At 48.7% G+C, this 23,216-nt stretch overlaps 1 protein-coding gene across 2 annotated transcripts in view; it reads right to left on the reverse strand.

Annotated features, from left to right (window-relative positions):
- Nucleotides 1–22,591, reverse strand: part of Ntf3 (neurotrophin 3) — a 68,991-nt gene extending 46,400 nt beyond the window's left edge. Inside the window, exons 1-2 of one of the 2 annotated variants that reach the window (XM_041641631.1) lie at nt 21,827–21,845; nt 20,730–20,840 (exon numbers count right to left, since the gene is read on the reverse strand). In XM_041641631.1, the coding sequence (XP_041497565.1) occupies nt 20,730–20,747 (18 nt within the window). In that variant the 5' untranslated portion in view covers nt 20,748–20,840; nt 21,827–21,845. Of the gene's footprint in view, nt 1–20,729; nt 20,841–21,826; nt 21,846–22,408 lie in introns of those variants that run through there. The other variant, XM_041641620.1, reaches the window with a different exon arrangement.
- Nucleotides 22,592–23,216: the final 625 nt, after the last annotated feature.

Raw genomic sequence — 23,216 nt, forward strand, 5'->3', positions numbered from 1 at the left:
TCTCCTCTACAGACTGGGATGGGATAATAAAAGAGGCATTTCATGGGTTCTTTTGCAGAGCCAGAGTCCACACAGTCTCTCACCGGACGGTGAGCAATCATCCCCATTCTTGAGATGTTGACCTAGCCAGCCTTACAGTTCCTGCCTGCATGGTTATAAGGTGAAACTCTAAGAAATAGAAGCAGCCATTTGGAAACGACAGAGGCAAAGTGATGAGAAAATGAAGTCAAAAGCACTGTGGCAGGATTTGGGGTTCCTAATGACTGTGTTAAGAGCAGTGTTTCCTGCCCTGTGGAATGGACCTAACCCTCACGGTCACTTTGCAATGGCACTGTCTGTTCTTTAGTGTCTCTCACTCCAAGGGACGGGTCCAGGTGTCATCTAGAAAGATGCTGCTTCGCCAAGACCTCCTCTGCCAGGTCCCTATTGGTGGCTCCATACCCAGCTGAGCTCCGTACGTAGCCTAGATGAAAGGACTCTGTTGGTCCTCTGAGACCAAACATTCCAAGCCACGTGTGGGAGTTGGGAGATTGACACAAATTCTCTGAAAGCCTGCAGCAGATTATAGAGCACCTGGAAGATGCCTATTCAGGCTCCAGGGCCAGCCCTCCAGAATACAAAGGCAATGCTGACCTTGGCTCTACCAGTGGAACAAGAGAAGGTGGTTCTCCCGTGAAGGAAAGGAATGACACCCTGACTGGACAGAAGGTGATGGGGAAGCTCAACCAATCACACCTGGCTAGGGTGTGGCCGCCTGGAGCCCAGGTAGAAAAACCAGGATAGGTGCAAGCTCTCTCTATGCAGTGCTCGCTGGACCATTTTGGACTTCAGACCTCCCACTCTTGTAGCGTGAGTTCTCTCCTTTTTCAATTATTAAATTACATCTGTTGTTCTTGAGCTGGTCTGGTTATTTATTGTACCCACCAAATACGCCAACATGTACAAGAAAGACAAACTTTCTAGAGGTCATATATAATATGTGTTAGATCCTAGTCTGTCAGAGAAGAAGGCTGGGGAGAACAATAAGAGATAGATACATTTTGCATTTGCATGTATACATGTTAGCAAGTCCACACTCTGAAAGATTTCATCTGAGTAAATACAGACAGTAGCTGATGGGTGGTGGCCCATGATTTGTTTGCACTTGACACCAAAGAGGAAGCTTTGTGCAGGTCCCCTTCCCTGCATGGCCTAGTTTGGCTAAGCATGGGAAAGCTGGGTGGCATTAGAAACTTTTGGGTTCTCTCTGAAACCCTGCCTGCAATCCAGGTAAGCTTTCGCTCTCTTGGGGCTGAGATGGCAGGAAAAGAGAAAAGACATATGGAATACACAGGTCAGAAGAAAACCTTGGGAGGGCTGAACCTCAGATACTGCAACCTCCACAGCAGAAACCACCAGATGGAACACCATTAAATGAGGAAGAAACTCCAAGAGAGGTTTCCCCCAAGTCCAAAGAGGCTTGCCTGCCTCTCTCCCGTTCTGTCTCTGAGGGAGGAAACAGTAGAAACCCAAACCAAGATGAGAAAAGTCAAGGGATGCAATGGGCTCTTTACTCTTTACCAAACCATTGCTCTGCAAGGAGTCAGTGAAGCAACCCGAACACAGTTCCAGTCACTTTTCTGCATGAATTTTCTTTGGGGGCATGTTGTACTGCTGTATCTACCCCACTCCTCTCTGCATCTCTGGGTTCCTACCCATGTTATCCTCAGCCCCTCAATGTTCGCACCTAATCCAGGGCTCATCCATCACCTACCAGAAGTTTCTGGAATACTCACTGCCATCCTTGGGCTCCACTCCCATGCCCTAACTCTTCTCTCGCGTGTTACTCAGTTGGAGATGTCTGGTTTCCCTACACATACCGTCAGTCCCAGGAGGTAAGGAAACACACATTTTTAAAAGATTCCTCACTGCCCAGCACACAATACCTTACCATATCAGGCCCTCGGAGACGAGCCGCTGAGTGAGCAGCATTTTAACAGCGGAGTTTATGTCCATTAGGTCAGTGAGCAGAGTTCATTTTTCAGATTAGATAAATGATGCATACTGAACATTTTCTTTTTCTTCTGCTGGGCTCCTGCTAGCAGCACACCGTTCTCAGGCACGGACAGTAAGGTCTTTGGGGGGCCTAAGGAGAACGATGTCCTAGCTCCCCTCTGAAGTCCTGGTTTCTGCTTCTTCCCAGGTTTTCTTTCTCCCACGTTCCACTAGTCATCCATTAACAAATCCTTCCAGTTCTACTTCCAAACAGGCCCTTGGTGTCCCAGCTTGTTGAGTCCTTCCTCCTGACGCCCCAGACCAAGGCCTTTGTTCTGTCTTAAGCATTGTATTGGGGTAAACTTGTCTACCTCTCTCCACAGCCCATCTCTGTCCAAGAAAGTCATGTGACCTTTAAAAAAGATGTTAATCGGGGGCTGGAGAGATGGCTCAGTGGTTAAGAGCATTGCCTGCTCTTCCAAAGGTCCTGAGTTCAATTCCCAGCAACCATATGGTGGCTCACAACCATCTGTAATGAGGTCTGGTGCCCTCTTCTGGCCTGGAAACATACACGCAAATTGAATATTGTATACATAATAAATAAATATTAAAAAAAAGAGTTTCAATGTTATAAAAAAAAAGATGTTAATCAAATGACATTATTCTCAGTCTTATTTGCCCCAATAATTGCTTCATATCCTACTGGAGAGGAGGACTGAACATTGACTTCCTGGTTGGTGAAGGGAGGCAACTGGGTGGAGGTTGCCAGGTAGCTACCAAATGCCTCTCTGTTCCTCACACGGTGCCCAGCGATGCACACTTTTTGCACTTACTAAATGTCTCTGTCCATCACACGGTCAACATGTCCGGCAAAGCACACTTTTCACACTTCCTCACTAAAGCCCTCCCACCTCCCTACCCCTCTGCTTTTCTGTCTCAGCCACACAGCCTTTCTCCCACTGTTTGAGTTTTCAGCAGCGTACCAATCCCCTCAAGGAAAAATTTGTGTGCCTATTTATAGGTTTGTCTTTATGAATGCTGCCTACTGGAAGGGGAGCTGTGGAAGGGCTGAGGTAACTCCCATTTGCTACTCTGTCCATTGTATCCAGAACAGTGCCTGACTCAACGCAGAACTTCTTAGAATTTCCAGCATTCTGCTCCCTGGCTCAAAGAAATGAAGTTTGTCTTACAGAGGAGTGGTGGGGCTGAACTTATATACGTAAGACACCACAGTGCAACAGGAGGACTCAGGTCCTCATACGGAAATAAATAAGCCAGTAAATCCCAAATGTATTTTAAAAACTTACTGCATTAAATAAAAATCATCATATTGGATCAGACTGATGATCTAATTGCCTAGGATTTAAGGATCTAAGTCTTTATTGTTTGGGGTCTCCTCTAAGGCTTTCATTGTTAAGCTCCTGTTTAGCTTAAAAACTACAGGAAGCTAGCAACTGGAGGTTTATACAGGTTGGCCATGAAATGTATACAATGAGGATTGTAGTACTCTTTGAACTTAAGAGGTAGGGCTCAGGGCATTTTCTAAAGAAGAACATAAGAGGTGCATATGAAAAATGAAGGTGTGTAAGAGCGGAGCTGTCTTGAGCCAGGGTGTCCTGAGTTTAGGATCTGCCATCCTTAGTGAGTCTCATGGGACAAGCTAGTCTTCCTAAACTACTATGCAGAACCATTCCATGCTGATTTACCCCATAAACATCCGGATGGTCAATCGTCCTGACCAAACCGCTATTCAGAGGTAAAGGATAAGGGCATTCTTGCTAAGGCTCAGTAATAGTTGGAGCCCTGCGGGCTGACCTTTCCCCTTGTTGACTGGATGCTTTGGGTCACCTGTTTATTTGTCACCCATATTGGTCTGTGCCTTGGTCAGGGCCCCTCCTATGCTTCGGGTAGAATCTGCTAAGAAGCAGAGACCCTGCATTACAGTTCAACACAGGCACTGCGTGCAGCCCAGAAATGACCGACTTCAACTTCAGGTTGCTCCCATTTAACCTCACCTGAGAATCTCCTCATCACTCACATCTGCTTCCGGTTATGACATCATTTAACATGAAGCGTTGCGGGGCATTCTCAGTCTACCAGCTATTCATGAAGAGTTACTGTCCATTCATTGAAAGGTGAGTCTCTGGAACAAACATCTATTTTGTTGGCCTGATATGGTTGGGTTGTTTCTCTGATCCATAGCTCATTGAACTAGTGTGAGCCTCCCCCTCAGCCTGGGCCCATCAGAATCTCATTGTAAGGGATCTGGAATGCAAGACTCTGGGAGAATCAGTCAAAAAGCCTAGAACCAGACAGGCAGATGGATGCAGAGCTCAGAGCACACATGATTACGTAGGTGGACAATGGAGCTCTGGTTCCTGATTTAGACTCTTAGGAAGTCTTTGGAGTTCCTGTCTTTGCATTCCTTAAGATGGCACCAGAATCCTTTATTTTCTCTTTGGCTTTATTCATAATATTCTAAGCAACCTTCTCAGGACAGTGTTGGCTAGCATCCCTTGAGTCCTAACCACATTCCAGACTCAGAAGTCACTGTGACTCCATCTTACTGAGGACTCTGAACAATACACGGGGACAAGCACCACTGTTATCTGTCCTCAGGTCACTTTATACTTAAATCTCTGACTGAATCTTGAGACTGCTGTTCACCTCCCTCCTCTAAGAAGAGGTCAGAGGGAGATTTAAATCCAAGCTGATAGTCAACAGAACTGCTGTCTTAAAACACAACGATGTGTGGCTGGCCAGTGAGGAACGCTGACCGCTAGTGCAGAGGACCTGGGTTTGGCTCACTGCACTCACATCAGAAGGCTTCCAACCACCCATTCCAGGGGATTCAATGTCCTCTGGCCTCTTTAGGAATCTGCAAGCACACAGTGCACAAAAAATTTATGCAGGCACACATTTCATAAATAAAAAAATGTGTATTTAAAATACAACAATGTAAACCAAATTATATAGTTTCGTCTCTTCTAATCCAGGCTCTGCAATGGGACAGGCATTGTGTAAGGGGCCCAACTTTTCACATCATGCCTCATCCTACCATGATAAACAGATTTCATTTCTTATGAGACAGGAACATTCTTAAGAACTTTGAAGAGGTTCGCATGTCTATAAAGCATGCTGAATTGAATACTCACTACAATTTATCCATTTTTACATAATACACACAGAAAATACACTAAAAATAAATTCCTAGGGGCCTAAGCTTAGAAATAGGAAAAGAGATCTTCACTGCCTGAGGGGATCCCTAAAAGAAGTTAACTCGGTTGGCTGGTATTATGTCAACTTGACACACAAAGTCGAACTATCGGAAAGGAGGGAACCTCAATTGAGAAAACGCCTCCATAAGAGAAGAATATGCTGCAAACCATGTTCTTAATTAGTGATCGATGGGGAGGGCCTGGATCATTGTGGGCTGATGCTCCTGGGCTCTAAAACAAAGCAGATTGTGCAAGCCAGTGAGCAGCACCCCTCCATGGCCTCTGCATCGGCTCCCGCCTCCAGGTTTCCATCCTATTTGAATTCCTGTCCTAACTTCTTTCAATGAGGAATAGTGCTGTGGAAGTGTGAGCTGACCAAACCCTTTCCTCCCCAACTTGCTTCTTTGTCATGGTGTTTCATCACAGTGATAGACACCTTAACTAAGACAGTCACAGTAAGAAGCCACTGTCAATTCAATAAACTGATACCAAATACTGAAGCCATACTCGGGTACATCACCGACTCGGTGTCTCAGAAGACCAGCTAAAATCAGAATAAGCAGCTGTCCAGGCCAGAAAGCCAGCTTCATGAATATGCAGGCAACTCTACTCCAAAACTTTGACCCTAACAATAGCATTAGAAGAGCCTCAAGGAGGAATTTGAATACTTGATTACCTCAAAGACACGGGAGCACTGCATATATACAAATGAGGCCATGGACATTGATGTGAGAAGACCCAGGCCACTGTGGGGGGCGCCACTCCTGGGCAGGTGTCCTGGGTGCTTTAAGAAAGTGAACTGAGAAAGCAATGAGGAGTCAGCCAGGAAGCAGCATTCTCCTTAGCCCTGGCTTCACTTTCTGCCTCGAGTTCCTGCTTCAGCTTCCCTCAATGATGGACTGTAACGTAAAAGATAAAACAAACCTGGTCCTCTCCACATTAGTTTAGGTCATGATCTTTATCACAGGGGTAGGAAGCCAAGTGGGACAGCCATAAACACACAAAAAAATGTCCCAGGTTAAACCATGACATGTAATTGCAATTTGAAACTTGAAAAGCTCTTTCCTGTGTATGATCTCATCTGAAACTCCACTTAATGTTGTAGAGATAGGCTTTATTTTATTATATCAATTTTTTTCAGGATAAAATCGAGGCTCTAAGAGGTTGGGACTATTAATGAGCAGCACAGGGGAAGAGCCTGGCTCCTTGGTGTGACTCTTAGATGTCTATATCCTTCTCTATGGGGCTTAGACTCATTCACCGTCAACTCAAGGCACAAACAGCCCAGAGGACTCTTGTGCTTCAATGTCATCATTATGGAATTATGCCTATGGAATCATCCATAGGTGAGTTATCAGAGAATCATTCTTATTGATGGTTACAGCCATGCATTTTCTATTCCTCAACACCACAGCCAACTTGCTTTTAGCTCATGGTCCCTGTCAACATGTCCTGTATTAGAGCCTATAGAAAGAAAGTAAATCACCTAGTGTAGAGAGTGACTGCTTCTACCCATCTCGCTACTGCTCCTGGGAACATTGCACTCAGGGATTGAAAGGAGGACAAAGATCATTCTTGCAGGTGATTGTTATACATTTGGAAAAAGGAGAATGTTAGCATTCATAGCCGAGAATGTCTTTCGTATAGTCTGCAAGGCCTACGGGAGGGATAGTCCTGGCTTCTCTTGATTCCACGGCCCTTTGTAGAACTTGTCTCTGTGATATGTAGTTTCCCCCTCCTTCAGAGCAAGAGTGTCCCAGCCCCTCCACCCACCCTACAGGTCATAGTGGTATCACCATGTCTACTGTCTTGAACAACCATCCATTTGGTTAGCGCACTCCTTCCACAGCGCGGCAATTCCTAGGCTTCATTTGGCCCACTCAGCCGCCCTGAGAATTCCAAGCCTGAGGCTCTTCAGAACACACTCAGCAGTGGGTGCCACACATTCTGCCCAGCATGCCTGATGGCACCCATAACAGTAGCTTTCACAGAGTTGTGAGAGAAAAGCCCGGAGATTGCAAATAGCTCCATATGGTTCACTTCACAAATCGAGAATATATGGGTGGAAACAAACTTTCCCAGGCTTTGTGTGTGAGTCTCTTTCCCTAAACCTCTGCTTCCCATGCCACCCAAACTTCCAAGTAACACGTGCTCCCTTCACAGGGAAGGCTGTGGTTGAGAGATGGGCTCATTGTGTCTCTTGGAAGGACCATCCCAAGACTGATGCTTGGGTTGAGCCACCAAAGTCAGTAAAATGCTGATTTCATCCATGGTTAAGGGGATTTGACTGCTTTTCCTAGGAAGGGCTATTATAGGAAAGGTGACCATAACCTATTTGCAATACAAACACATTAAACAAACAGATTGCCCCAAGGGCTGCTGGGAGAACTAGTGAGACAAAAATGTCTGCTCCATCAATAATGACCAATGAATGTTGGTTTGCTTTCTTCCCCCGCCCGTTTCTATGCCACCATTCACCCTCAGTACTCCTTCCGGTAGACCTGAAAGGGTAGCACTTTAGAATTTGTTGAGAACCTTATTTCTTCTGATTTCTAAGGCAAACACTGGACGAGTAAGTCAGCAAAGGCCTCAGCCTGAATGAGTTTGGCATTCTTAACAAAGTGAATTCTGAAGTGCACCAAGGGCCAGAAGAGGTCAGATGCCTGACAAAGCTGCAAGGGGGGTGAAGGCATGGTGGCTGAGTTCTCTAAGACAGTGCCTCCTAATCTGCGCTACACGTTAGTCACCTGAGGATCTTTACGTGCCTACTCAGCTGGACTGGAGAGTATCCGAGCAAGCACCATCAGCGAGAGTCCACAGGTCCCGGATTATAGGGCGAGAATGGGCTAGGCAGAATATGGGCAGTCCTTATGGGCAAAATCCCTGAAGATGACACTAGGTGTCCAAGATTCATCTTTGGCTCTCGTTGGCTTCCCCAAGGAGAGTTCTAGTACTCCCACCTCCAAGGTTGCTCGGTGGCATGTAGGGTGTCCGAATGACTGTACACACGGTAAGCAAGGAGACCTTACAAAGAAATTCCCATGTGCATGAAATCAAGTTAGGCTGAGAAAAGACACAAGGCAAATGCCTGGCCGGCCCGACAGCTCCCTAATCTCAGCACTAGCGTTACTCTCTTGACCCCATTTCCGCTCAGCTGGGGACACCCTAAGCATTTGTATCAGGCCCTGTTCAACCAGGCTGGCGTCGTCATCTCCCCAGAGGAAGAGCTGGCAGAGGACTGGCAAGGAAGCCTCCAGATCAATTCGTCTTGCCGTTCCCCCTCTGTACGCCATTCTTTGGCTCACTCGTTCATTTACGGTTCTGACCACCCAGCCATTTGCCCCTCTTTCTCCCACTGAATACCGGTTAGTACAGATGTCTTCTACACTGTGGGAGCCTTTTAGTTCCCCAGTGTTCTGGTGCCCTCCCCATTCTGACTGCGTGTCTTTCCAGGCTCACCCTGCCTCTTTCCGCCTCTCCACCTGATGATCCCATGCTGCTCTGTGACTGGGTACCACTCATCTAGACTTGCTGTAGCCTTCCTCTCTCTGGAGCTGTGTCCCGCATTCCCTGCTCTCCCCAGGTATTACGAGTGACATCCTAGGGTGGCAGAAAACCACCACCACTTCCTGCTGCTGGGAACTGATTATCTCATTCTACATTGGTTGGTGTGAGAGAAGATCCCCTTTATCTCTACCCCAGCTCTGGCTCGCTATCTTTTTTTGCACAATAACCATAGGTAACCATTTTATCACATGATAAATATTGGGAATCCTGCTCTAACGCTCTCACAGACCCCACTCACAGCCCTTAATCACTTTCAGTCAAAACCTTAATCTTTGTGGCAGGAAAGAAGGCTCAGCAGTTAAGAGTACTTTCTGCTCTTTCAGAGGACCTGTATTCAAGTCTTAGCTTCCATATGGTGGCTTACAATTATCTTTAACTCCAATCCCAGAAGAACCCAGCACTCTCTTCTGTCCTCTGTGGGCACCATGGGCACCCAGTGCACAGGCATACATGCAGACAAAATACTCATACACATAAAAATAGATACATTTTAAACTTGGTTTTCCAATGGTCCCATGGTTGACTTTATTTCTGTCAAAGGTCCCCTCAAAATTCAGAATATTTGTAATCTAGAGACATGACTCTGTAGCAGAACAAAAAGGGGATATAGACACTGACAGGCACTGGGGTAGCCAAAAAGAAAACGTGAGAGGATTGTAATGAGGACTGAGACCTTGTCACTGGGAACCCGAATCCTCAAAATGAAGTGGATTTCCTAGACCTCAATAGACTATCGCCTCTATTCCTGCCCCACCACCCTCCCTGCCCTCTGCCATATGCACATGTTCATATCTAAGGACAAGAACATGAAATAAATGCTTTGGAAATTTTCTTGGTGTCGATTTTAACAATAAGAAAAAAGTGCCTGGATAATAAAACAAATAATTACTGAAAAATCACTCCCCCCCCACACACACACCGCACACACATGCAAAAGACACAAGCCAGGGTGGTACACGCGTCTAATCCCAGTGCCTGGGAGGCTGAGACAGATGAATCGCCATGAATTCAAGGCCATCCTCAGCTACAAAGTGAGTCCCTTGTCACTCTGTGCTATAGAGATGTCCTGTCTCACAGAAAAGGAAAATCAATCAAATAAACAACAAGCCTTAAGGAACACCAACAACTGAACGCTTACTGGGGAAAGTGAATTCTGACATGAGGCATTCTTGGAAGATGGCTGCAGTTTCTTTAAGAGAAGCTCGGATTCCAGCAGTGGGCAGGTGGGATTTTGAAAGAGAAGTTTAGGAGGGTCAGAAGAAGGGATACGAAGGAGTAGCATAGAGAAGTTCACTCCTGCTCTCTGAACAGTGCCCCAGTTCCCCTGGGGAATATCTCAGGACATCACAGCTTTCAGGACCCTCTTTCCTATCACTGGAGTTACTAAGAGAAGGTGCAGCACAGGCTGTTCGTACATTTTCCCCTTCAAGGACCTTCCTCTAAGCCCTACAGCCACTGCAGTCTCTGCTGTCATCGCCTTTTCAGATGCTGGTGCTTCATCCTACCAGCTAGCTCTCTGCACCCCCAAGGATACCTCAAAGTCACACTGATGGTGAGACCCTGCCTTTCACCTGGTACTCCTGCCGCAACCTAGCCTTAAGAACTGGGGAGATGCCAGGCGGTCCCCTTCAAATAATATGTCATAAAACAAAAGAAAACCACCTAATATGTTACGGTTTTAGAAAGGCTTCTAAGTTCTGCAGAAACACTTGAACAAGTACGTACTGTCTGTTTCTTCCTGGTATCTGCACCCATTAAAAATGAGATGTGTGTGTGTGTGTGTCAGGGGATGACAAGCCGACCGAGAAGGAGGGACTTGGAGGACAGAAGTGGACAGTAGATGGCAGTCTGTTCCTGTGTGAGAAGTGGCCACAGAGATAATACATGGGGAGGGGGCAGGGGAAGCTCCTCTTAGAGGAGGTTCCACCTCCTTCCCACTTCCTCCTCATGCTGCTGAAATCAGCAAGTGGGGACACTTCCCTAAGTCATCTTGGGAGCTAGTACACTCCCACAAGCACCGCCTCTCAAACTCTGCATAGTGCTCCCTAAACTATTGCCAGGAAGAACCAAGGGCTCTGAGTGAGCATCCTCTTCCCCTTAACCCCAGCCTGGCACTAGGATTCAGATGCAGTGACATCCCTGCCACACAGAACCAAAGGCCAGCCTGTCCCTGAACTGAGAGGACTCCCTGTCTTGTTCACGCTAAAAATCCACGGTCAGAGAGCCTGCCTTCCGGCTTTAATATTCACCTTTCTCTCTCTTGGAGCCCTGCTAGAGTGTGACTTGTTCCTACCCACTTCTAATCCTCTCATCCATCTCTAACGTCTAGCACAGAGCCACCAGCAGGACCTGTACTAAACCATCTTTACACATGCGTTCAGATCTACCTTCAGAGTGTCTTAATGGGGATTACTCCAATCTATGCACAATTCCCCAAGACCCAATTCCCAAGAGTACAAATATGCAGAACTAGCTAGGTAGGTTAGGATATGAGGGAAAAGGTCCAAAGGAGAGCCAGAGTAACCTTTCCTGGCAAGTAAGCAGCCAGCATTGATATCCTACCCGTTGGGGCAGAGCGAAATGGAAACACAAGAGGACACAGTTTTGGACCCTTGACGAGACACTTCACATCTCTGAGTCCAGTTCCTGTGCCATCTACTAGTGAGTTCACCCATGATCCCTCGGAGGTTCATACATTCACTCAACACAATTCCGTGGCAGACACTAGTCCTGATGTTGGTGAACACAAAGATGACAGGCCCTTCTTCAAGGGCGTCATCCTTCAGTAAGAAGACAGGGATGCAAATGCAGCCCAGGCTGCTAAGAGCTATAACATCAAGGCTGGGAAGGGAGCCCCAGGCTCTGGAGGAGGCAGGAGTGCAGGGTGCAGGGAGGTTTCTCAAAGAAGGTAATGGAGAAACAAACATGTATAAAATGATTTTAATATCATTGGGGAAGATGGAGAGGTGGAGCATTCAAAATACAACATAAACACACACACCCCACAGGTTCTGTTGCCATCTCCAGTTCAAGAGCAGATGTATGTTTTGAGCACTCCTATCCATTGTTCATCAGGCTATTTCCCATTACACAAAGACTATTTGAGGGTGTCCTTCTCTTGATCCATCCGTCTATTTAGGTTTTCCTTCTAGCCTGAAATTCCCACAATCTAATGAGAAGGCCGGAAAGATTTTAGCAGTTGTCAAAGTTCTTAACTCTGCCATTGAATAGGCATGGAAAGCAAGACCCAGGGTGGCGCAAGGATATCCAAGTGGGCACCAGTCTCTGGTACTGTCAGAGGCAGGATTGGCCTCGTGGAGCATAGTGTGGGATCATTCGGATTCGGCTTACCGAACTCAGCTACCCACAGACAATTTTATCCCACATAAACCTCTCCCCCATGCTCCCAGCTAGCAATCCAAGATCCGCCACAAATCTGGCAAGCTTGCTTCTTCAGCACTCTATAAACATTCACTCATCCATATGTTCAATAACTTATCTGGCATCACATAACTTAATTTCCTCCTCCACCCCCTCCACATTTCTGTACATAAGCACTCCAGGCCAGAGGGAGTACCTGGAAATCCCAGGCATGGACCATGGTGAGACAGAGGGAATAGCAGAGCCATGGAATGTCGAACAGTCACAACCTTCAGGCTCCTTTGGATCAGCCAGTAACTCCAGTTCCCTTCTTTTTCCAGACCGGGAAACAGAGGATCAGGGAAGGAAAAGGCTCTGTTTAAGATTCACCACTAGTCTGAGTCAGTCCTAAGCCCGGAAGAAGGCGACAGGCTCTTCCGCATAGCCTACTGAGTGTCAGGATGGCCAAGCTACTTCTCAAGGTGGGGCACACCTGTTGGGAAATCAGGTGAGCTTTACAGCTACATCTCCCTCTTGAACCCAGTGGAAGTACCTTATAAACCAGCAGGAACAGGTCTGCTAGACACAGGATGGAACTAATCCCAGACTGAGAACTTGAAATACATTCCTCAAGGGACAACGGGGAGCCAGAGGGGGAGGGAGGATATTTTTAAATGATGGAGGCTTAGGTCTAGAAACAGAAGGGAACAGTAAATTGTAGTAAGTTTCAAGTTCTTGGCAATCACTTAAAAAGAGAGAGAGAGAGAGGGAGACAATATCTCCTATGTAGAGAAGAAATGCATCATCCTAAATGTGAAAAGTTCAAAATAAAGTAAACACATGTATTAGGAGCATAAATATTGTAAAGCAATTGAATAGGCATTTGGTGTTTTCTGCTGCACAGAAAATACCTTCAAGCAACACAACCAAGTCAACTCTCTATTGGCATTGATGTGTGTGTACGTGTGTGCTTGTGTGTGTGTGCGTGTGTGTATGTGTTAGCTGTAGTGGGGAGATAAGGGGAGGGGAGATCACTAACATTCATTCAGTCACATCCTTTGAAGAGCATGGACGTTACCTCCAAGAAGTCTTTTGTTTCCCTATTCTTGCGAGTACTTCTGCCCAGAGAGTGGAATGCCAAGGCAGATACCAGGGCTGGAGGACAGGATGGTCTGCTTTATTCTGTACAAAACACAGCTTGGGGACTCAATCCCTTATAGCAACCCATATCCCCCAATCCTCCAGCAAGGAAGTCTGCCTAGTCAAAGCCTGAGTCTAAATGGTTGAGCTCGCTAGCCTATCAAAGAAGGCCACCTTCCAAACTCTGAAGAGATGTCCTGCTCGCCATTTATGTTTAGAATTTATGCAGTCCTCATCCTGGCACTCAGGAATGCTGGGACCCACCACCTCTTATAGGTGTCTGGATCAAAACCAGATGTCCAGCTAACCTCTTGGAGAGTTTACAGGGAGGCAATTGTGGCTTAAATCAATACCTGTGTGCTGGAAGGGCAAACTCCCTTGTCAACAGTAAGGGAGGTGAATGGGGAGGACTGATGGGGAGCTATGACAGATTCGACACACGCTTGCCAGCAGGTGGCTAGCAAACCTAAACATTTGTCTTGCACATGACAAGGAAGCTTCTGGTGGAGCAGGCTATCCTGCAGGGTGACAAACGTCACAAAGGGCTGTGGAACCAGCTCCTGGATGATGTCACAGAAGACGGAGAACACAATCTGGCAGACATGACACCCACTGTTGGCTGCAGGAAGGAAAGTATACCTGCTTCCTGTTGTGCATCTATGAGCCTCCCGCTTAGCTTCACATTGACTCAGTATCCTTAATTATACATGGGATTATCTGGGGATATTGAGATCATTTCATGTAACGTTTGCCATAATGCCTGGCCCCCACTAACTACTCCAATACCATCGTCTTAAAGATCAGCACTCATCTTTATTAAAAATGTTGACAATGAAAGCTATTTGACAGGAAACTTCTGAATGATCAGCACCAGGTCTACCAGAAAGTCAAACCCAGCTATTATCAGCTCCGTGCGCTGCACACTGTACAGACCAAGGCAACATCTTGAGCATTCTTGGGAAAAAAAAATTCTGGTAAATTCTTTGCATGCTTTTCTGCCTTTCCCCAAAGATAAAAACAGAAGCCCCTTAGAATATGCCAAGGCACACTCTAAGTAAGGCATATTAGCAAAGATTAGATAGGACAGGACTAACGGCGAATCTTAGGGTGGTGGAACTGGAGTGGGGCTTTGAGATCTTCTAAATCAAGCCTTTCATTTATAGTCAGGGAAATAACAGCTCGAAGAGAATGTTCAGGGTGACATAGCAACAGCTAATTAGTGATGGAGCTCTGTTGAAGGCTTGATCCCCACCTCCATGTCAGCAGGCCATCTGCCACCTCGTGCTGCTAAAGATCACCTTGTACCGAATGAAGTCTGAGATCAGTAAGCTATTAAGTTCTTGGCTTCATTTGAAAGTCACTTCCTCAAAAGTCTTCTTTGGTGATGCTGTGAGATAATGAGCAATCATAACAGGCCACACCAAAGTTTTGTGTCAATCTGTTAACTACTCTGAGTCAGAGGTCTGCCCTGTGAGGATGCGAGCATCCTAGAGACCTCAGTAGCTCCTAATCAAGATTGCCAGAGGAGCACTATAACAGATAAGGACACGAACAAACAGCAGGTGCATTCTGACCTCATGAAAATACTACTTCTACCTAGCTCCACGCATTTGTATGTAAAATCAGAGTTGGCTTCATAGAAAACTGTCAAAAACTCGAACTATCTACATAGTTTGAAAGTGAGAATTCAAAATGTATATGTATCTTTCTCTCCCTTCCTTCCTCCTCTCCCTCCCTCCCTCTCTCCCTCCCTCCCTCCCTCCCTCCCTCCCTCCCTCCTTCCCTCCTTCCTTCCTTCCTTCCTTCCTTCTTTCATTCCTTCCTTCCCTGTCTTTTTGATCTTAGAAATCTTTCCAAGCAAGGATGAGGTAGTATTGCCATAGGCTTCACACTTCAAAGCCCAAACCCCATATGCAAGTGAGCTGAAAGAAACAACTGTCCTTATTTTTTCACCACGATAAGCAATTTGATGACAATGGAATCTGAGCTAGTACCCACATACCTGCCTACCTATATTCATAAGCCCTACAAATGCTCCTGCCTTTCCAGGACAGCTCCTATGTTCATGTGTATTCACACACACACACACACACACACACACGAGTGATCTCATCGCCACATGCTTGCCCATGCACCAAGTGTATCCACTGGCCTTATCAGCAACCCCACATGGGCCACAGACTTTCCTCCAGTAAAAGATTTGGTTCTTTTCCAACCAAGTCGGTCATATAGAACTCAGTCCAACAGTCATTAGTTCAGTATCCCCAGTGTCAGAGACTGCCTGCCTGGTTGATGAGGAGAACAGCAGCTGCTGAGGTCTTGAAACAGCGTAGTGGGTTTAAAAGATCTTCTGTGTCCCTCCAAACCCCTTCTCTCACCTCCAGCCAGCACCTGGATGTGCAGACTCTCCCCTTAGGGCAGGAGCCTTGGAGCTCAGGAAAAGGTCTGGAGGAGCTTGCAGCAGAAGCAGCCTGCTCAATTAGGCATCTTGAATGGAAGGGAAGAGGAAAGGCCTGAGCAGCTGATACATCTGGGAGCGCAATGGCAGGGATGGGAAATGTTATGTAATTAAACTCTGCTGGCCTGTCCTGCTTGGGGAATGTGAGACCCATCAGCGGTGACCTCTTCCAATCAACTTAATTGGCCCAATCTCGCCAAAAAAAGCAAAAGAATTGGTTTAGTGCCTCATGGAAATAGCTTGGCTCCTGACTATTTATGGCCACTGAACTCAAGGATGGGAACCTTGACTTTGAGCCAGGAGTTGACAGCGTGTGCTAACTTCTGGGAGGACTGGGATGTTTCAGGGCCTCTGGGCCTACATCCTCATCTCCGAGGAAAGTAGCTGTGCCCAACTCGCTGCACTGGGCACACTAACTACATTTCACAACTCCCGGCCCCGGGGTTCTTCTCTCCAGGCAGGCTGGGGCCTGCCAAGGACTTATCGTTTAGAAAAACACAGACCTTGACAGTAACACAGGGCGGCTGGACTTTGCTTCCCTCTTACACAAACCGTGCCTATGCCAAGGACAATTACTATGCTCTGTGCTTTCAAAGTCACATTTGTTTTGTCACTGTGGCTTGCACAGCTGATGCTAACATAAAATTCGTGTGAAAATTAATAACCGATTCCTGTGTTGCCTCTCTTCCTGAATAATTTAAAGACCTATCAGGCTTCCATAAATGAAAATCTAACTCCAGCTCCCTCCAGTTTACGGGTGGATGGATAAATAGTAAACTGAGGCAGCCATGGGCAGTTCTTTTCCACAGCGGATAAGCAGCGGAGATGTAATTGCTAGCTAGATTTACGACGCATCTTGCAGACAGAGAGACTAAGATCCTATTTTACCAGTGACTGACAGATGTCCACACCTGTGTCCAAGTAGGTTGCCTCTCTGTACAGCTTTTACAAATAGTCTCTTTGAGCTTTGCTGGCTAAAGAATTTCTCTTATTTCCCAGTCCTCCTCAACACAGGCACTCTGCAAACAAATGTAGAAAGTCCTACACATCAGAAAACTTGAGAGCCCTGCTCTTCCAAAGCGGCAGACTAAATGCAGACATTTCCAACTGGGAGTCTTCTACCTTGTTCGTCATTGGGTTCTCAGAGAACAGTGGGCACTAGCTCTGCCTGAGATCAGCTATTGCTCAGGGAGATGAACTTCTCTGAAACATGCAGAGAGAGACTCAAAATAGCACAGCTTCAAGTTCACGAATCAAGACTGCCACTAGCCGAATATTGTCTTACCCGGATGCCCTCACGTGATCAAAAGGGTTTCCCTGTCACCTGGCCCAGGTGGACAGCTGTGTGTACCCCTAAAGTACATAACCTTCTTTCTGCTTAGTTCCAGGCACCTCACACCTCAGGGAACTCTGGAGGCTTCTCCTTGCTCTCACTCCCTGGAGCCCACAGCTTGTCCTTTAACCTCGCCTTTGTTCGCTTAAGACACAGGTCTCAGCACCCAAGACCAGCCCCTTCCCCAGACTCACAGAATTCCTGCAAAAATACACGGCATATTCCTTCACTGGGGTCGGAATATTAAATGCATTTCTCCACCCTGCTGGCTAGTTTTCTCATAGGCAATTGAGCCCCCAGCAAGCTCATAGACAAAAGCAGTAGCACATACTCGGGTATAGCTTTAGACTCACAGTGCAGAAGCCTCCAAGAGGAGCAAGCACTCACTACTGACCCAGCCTGTCATTTGTGTGCCTGCACCTTCCCCCAGGTCCATGTATCAAGATTGATTCTGGCACACTCCATCCTGGAGTGTGGATCCGGACTCTCGCTTTCTACCTAGAATGCACCACCTTCCAATTCCCAGGCTAGCCTGCACTCCAGGAAAGCAGCAGGAACACCCTCCAGCTCCCTTCCCACCCACAGAAGTAGCCATCATCCTTCGCCTTTATCGAACCCTTTTCACAAAACATACATATATTTCAAGTCAGCTTCCCTTTGACTCCCCCGATCCACGAAACAACTCTAGAAAAAAACCTCACCAGGCACTGTACTCCCTCTTCCTGGCAACACTGCAATAGTCAGCTGAGCATGGAGAAAAAATTTTTCCAAGGCTGTGTGCCATATCCCAGCACCCAACAATGAGCTGAGCATCCAGTAGGCATCCCGTTAATTTTAAAATAATAATCAACAGTAACTGGTGGTTGTTTGTCCTTCCACCAACATCTACTGAGACGATATTAGACAATGTGCATCCTTTCCACTTGGCACGCGAATGGCAAATGTATTCTTTACTCGGGAGTCTTGTGCACACAGCACTTGCTGTCACTGGACCCTGTGCCAACACACAAGAACTTTCCCCTTAAATGTGCAACCCTCCTTTAAGCCTTCTCCTGTCCCTTCAACTGGAAGGCAGGGAAGGGGGAGAAGCTAAAGCCATTTCTTGTACTGCTCTCGGCAAGAGTGCCAGGACCCACACTTCTTTATCTCCCATGTGCCCCGGTGCCCTCCAGTTGAATCCCAGACTGCACATGCTCATAAAGTTAGCACTCCCCTCTCCTCAGCTAATCTCCCCTCCGCATCCCTTTGGTAATCTTCAGGCGGCCAGCTCCTACACATGTCCACCTTTCACACACCCAGCCCAGCCGCCCTCCCACGCCACACCCACCCCATGTGTCTGTGCAGGCACGCACGAGCCATCTGTCTTCGGCACACTGCACTTCTCCAGCTCCAACACCCTTCCCAGGCACAGATTTCTCATTAGCTACACCTATGTTCCCACAAGCTCTCGTCTCCTGCTATGCACACAGATGCCCATCACACAGGCTCCCCACCCCTCCAGGGCCAGCAGGGCTGGAGGAAGCTGGAGTCAGCTCCACCTCCTTCCCTACAGTTACCACCCTCAAACCCCCCTCTCTTACAGAGGGGGCCCTCCCAGTTGTTCGCTGGCCACCCAAGGATCAGTCTCCCTCCTCGGGAAATCAGACCCGATTCATACAGATACAATTTTCTCAAGGCCATCTTCTACACAGTCCTCAGCGAAGCGCAATCCTACTTGCTCTCCTGAGGAGAACGCCGCTGGTAAACTTTCTTCTGTCTCTATATACTGCCTGCTACAGCAGCCTGCAGCCAGCTGCCCCCGCCCCCACTCTCTCCCAACACTACACTGGAGTCTGTTTGAGCCTAAGGCGGAGGTAGTTGGGGTTTATCGTCTGGATTCCTCCTCTCAAATTTCTTTGAGCAACACGTCAGGATCAGGGGAGGCTGAGTAAGCGGGCGAAGTTCAGCCTATTTAGAAAACAGAACCGATTTAAAGCTCCCCTGTACAACCCACCCCTCTGGTACACTCCTTTCTCATCCTGACGTTTAGGGCACTGTGCTTAGGTTATTTCCTCGCTCGCTGGTTTGCAGTGGAAAGGCAACCCTTTACTGAAAAGCAGGTTTGCCAGCAGCACACTCCGTAACCCGCAGAATTTCCAACATCAGACTCAGCTAGTAACACACACCCTTACAGTCTCCCTTCCCCTCCCCCAGCAGGTTCCCGCCCCCAACCTCTTCACACTCATAAACAAGTCCCGGCTCAGGGGCTCCAGCTCTCCAAGCTTAGCAGCCTGCACTGGCTGGGACCGCGTCCTAGAGCAGCCTCCACTCGGACTCTCAACCTGCTACCCGCCGGTCGCAAGAGGTCGGGATCAATCTGGTGGGTGTTTCCCCCACCTGGAAAACGTGAGCCTCAATTCCAGTTCCCTCCTGTGACTTCTCTAATCAACTGCGTCCACACTGTACGGTGCTGGGGTCCCAGTGGGGCGCATCTGAGCGGTGCGGAAGAACGCCAAAATTGCGCAAAGCAGTAGCGCCTCTTGGATGCACACCCACTCACGCCCGAAAGCGACAAGCAGACAGATCCTCCCCGCACCCCACACCAGCCCCTCATTCCGCACCTTCAGTTCCCAAGCGTGCCAAATTTCATTAGAAGTATCCACCGCTGTGCAGAGACCGGTAGCAATGGAAACAGTCCGCTGTGGGTTCTTTTAACTCCTACCTATCTTTGAGGGTCTCCGATGCTCTCGGCCTTCCTACACCACCTCTGGAGGGGGTGGGTTGAGGGGGTGCTAAAACGGGCTTGGAGAAACTGCTACCAAATCTCTACCGATGGCCCCGCCCCTGTACCCACCGTTCCCTGGCCGGGTCCCAGACGGGCGGGCTGAGCGCTAGCTCCAACATCTGTGGGAAGACCCGGGGTGGGTAGGCGTAGGGTAGGTGCTCCTCAGAGTAGCCTGGGGCTGGGGACCTTCTCAGAGAAAAGACTTATGTGGGATCCTAGCGCAGGTACGCACTTCTGGGCGGGGAATTCCAACTCCCCTAACCTGAGAAGTGACTGTGGGGGTCCTGAGCTTTGCGTCCCCTCCCCCAGCCCACGCCCTGCCTGGCTGTGTGGTGGAGCTGTCGAACAGTGCCCGGTGGCCAGCGGGGTGCAGGGCGAACGCCGGGATCCCGGCCTCTTCCCAGGCTCGGTTTTGTCTTCTACCCCCTTTTGTTAGATGATACGCGGGAGCCTTCTGGGAGAACTAGGTAGGAGGGTTGGAGGTGTGTACGCCTGAGGTGGAAGGGCAGGGGGTGCAGAATCCCCTTCCTGCCTTTCGTGGCCCCCATTTTCCCTCTCCTCCACCTCCCTCCCTTTCCAATGCAGGTTTCTTAAACCTGATCACTTTCCCAGACTGAGGGCGGTTTCTTGGGCAGCCAGGGGACTAGAGGGAGGAGGAGGTGGGGAGCCGTATCCGCACACGCGTGTGCATGCAAGTGGAAGGGGGGTGGTGGCGATTGCGCCTAGGCCTGGGCAGATCCCAACGCAAACTTTGAAGGCACAAGAACCGGAAAGTTAAGAGCTTGTTACAGGATGGGGGTGGGGCTGGGTGCAGAGTTGTCCCCCACCACGGGGATCCTCGGTAAAATCTCCCCCCAACGCGATCCCCAATTTCCTCCCTGCTGCCCACCCAGAGAGCCCGCCACATCCCCTTACCGTGGCAGAAGTAACCATGGCATCCGTGTGACTATTTCCAGAGACGTCGACATGAAGAGAAAGGTGGACTCGAGTTCGGTCATTCAGTCTCGCCCACCCCTGCCGCAGCCACTACCCAGCGGTGGGAAAAAACGAGAGAGGAAGAAAGAGGGAAGAAAGTTGCGCCGAGCTCTCTCGCGGGGCGGTGCGCGGAGCTGCTGGGTAAGGAAAGGAGCCTTCAACTCTGAGTCCCGTGAACATAATCTGCGTGGTTATAACCAGCCAACCCGGCCAGATGGCTCCGCGCTCAGCGCCTTAACCCCTTCCGCGCCGAGCCCCAGCCCCCGAGCCCCGCCCGCAGTGATTCGCAGGCCCGCGCCCAGAGACCGGGTCAATTCTCCTAGTCCCCTTTAAAGGAAAACAAACGAACGAACGAACAAACAAACAAACGCTTCCAAAATAGCCTATTCTTCAGTACCTCCTATATTTGATTTCCCTTTTAGTCATGGGGAAGAGTCGTAGAAAGCATTCAATTTATCATTATATTTTATACGTTAATATCTTCGATCTGTCTTATTCTTGAATTTTTTTCTTTTTGATCTTTTTTCTTTTAAGATTCTTTTATCTTTCTTTCCTTTCTTTTTTTTCCCTCTCTCTATCTCTTTTCTTTTATTGAGGCAGAAGGCCTTTCTTGCCCCTTGGTTCAGGAAAGCTTGGTTCTCAACCTTAAATTCTGCCTCAAAACCTCAGAGATTTCTAGCTTTGGATCTCTCACCGCCGCCGCAGGAGCTCGCCCAAGAACAATTGCTCTTCCTCAACTGAACTCTCCGGTCCGGGGGACCAGTTCCCAAGGCGCAGTGCATGCTGTCTTAGGTTAATTCACCGAGGTAAGGTGGGGGTGGGGGTCCTGAGCAACCAAAGGAGGGGTTGGCTTGCTTGCGCGGCGCGTGCGTGAAAGAAAACTAGAGGCACGAGGCCAAGCACCACATTTTACTCAGTCTCCAACTTCCCTACCCCTTCCTTCCAAAGTAGAACCCGGCCCTGGAGCTGAGCACTCGTCCAGGACACACCGCTCAGCACAAACACAGCTCGCCCAGAAGAAAAGGCATGCAACACACCTCTTCCCGTCTTCCCGAAAGTAGCGACGCTCTCTTCCATAACCGCTAGATTCATTCGAGAAAAGATCCCAGGCAGAGGTTTTATTTGAAGATAATTTTAGCTAGCCATTAGACCCCACTTGTTCCGAACTGGTTCTCTCAGAATATACAGCGGTCAGCGCACCAAGATTTTGCTCTATCGCTGTTCAAGAGAAAGGCAGGAGGCTCCTTCACTCTTTCCCTGGTTCTTGCAAGGTGGAATGCAAAGTCCAAGTGAGTGCCCTCCTCACCCTACTCCGCCCCCCCCCCCCGCAGCCCCCTCTTGTCAGGACATTTGACTCACAGGCACTAGAAGAGGCGATTTAATAGTTTCTCTCTTCCTTGCCTTCCATTAAAGTGTCTGATAAGCAACCCGCATTGTAGTTCAGCAAGGTTCCAGGTTCAAAACCTGGAAATTCCTTGGAGTTGTGTGCGTTTGATCCACAACCAGGAGCGCCAGAATTGCACCCACCGGTTGAAGCCAAGAGAAGCTACAGGGCGAAAGGAGGCCAGAAAGGATGGAGAGTCTGGGGGGGGGGGGGCTGCATACTAGATAGATTGTACCTGCCTCATCATTATCCTGGCTGATGGGGGCTGCCACATCGAAAATGGCCTGCAGCACCCACAGAGGCCCAAGGACGTCACCTCCAACGGTCCCACAGAAGGGCTGAGTCCTCCTTCGAAGGTTCCCCTCCTGCCAAAATATCTCCTTTTTCCTCCGGATCCGATCGGGCGGCCGAGTTTCCCCCTCACCCTGCCACAGAGCACTTTGGAGGTTTGGCTTGGGCGTGCTCTGTGGGGTTCTGGTTTTCTCGCGGTCCTCTGGCCCGCCCCTGCCCTCCCCCACTTCCCGCACTTGTCTCCCCCCCCCCCCCGCGTCCCTCCCCCGCCTCTCCCTTCAGTCTCTCTGCCGGCCGAGTTCTAGGGGCTCATTTCTCAACCTCCTGGTCCCAGGGCTCAAAAGACTGCAACCAAAGGGGTGCTTGACTGCCGGGCAGGGAGGAATGGGTTAAATACACGTGTGGGCTGCTCCGCCGGCTGCTCCCCGGTCACTGGCGGTCTGGAGGGAGGAGGGGTCTAAGAGGGGCAAGCTTAAATATGAACAGGCAAAAGAAAAGGCTTCAGAGTTCAAGACTCCGATTTGTTCTGCAGATGCGGTGCACTGGCTGGCTGCCTCCCTTTGCCAGACCCGGGCGACGGCAGGAAGAGAGCATTGTTTCCAACTCAAGGGTGCAGGAGGGTCTGTCTCCGCCTGCAATCAACAGGCCTTGTAATATGAGAGGTGACACCTTAATCTTGCCAAATATGTGCGGTGTCTGGGGCGGGGGGCAGGGAGAGACCCAGCCAAGAGCAGGGGGCAAAAGATGCACTT

This window comes from Microtus oregoni, unplaced genomic scaffold, assembly GCF_018167655.1.
Source record: "Microtus oregoni isolate MIOR12 unplaced genomic scaffold, Mior012 000002F_ref0000024, whole genome shotgun sequence".
Taxonomy (NCBI): domain Eukaryota; kingdom Metazoa; phylum Chordata; class Mammalia; order Rodentia; family Cricetidae; genus Microtus; species Microtus oregoni.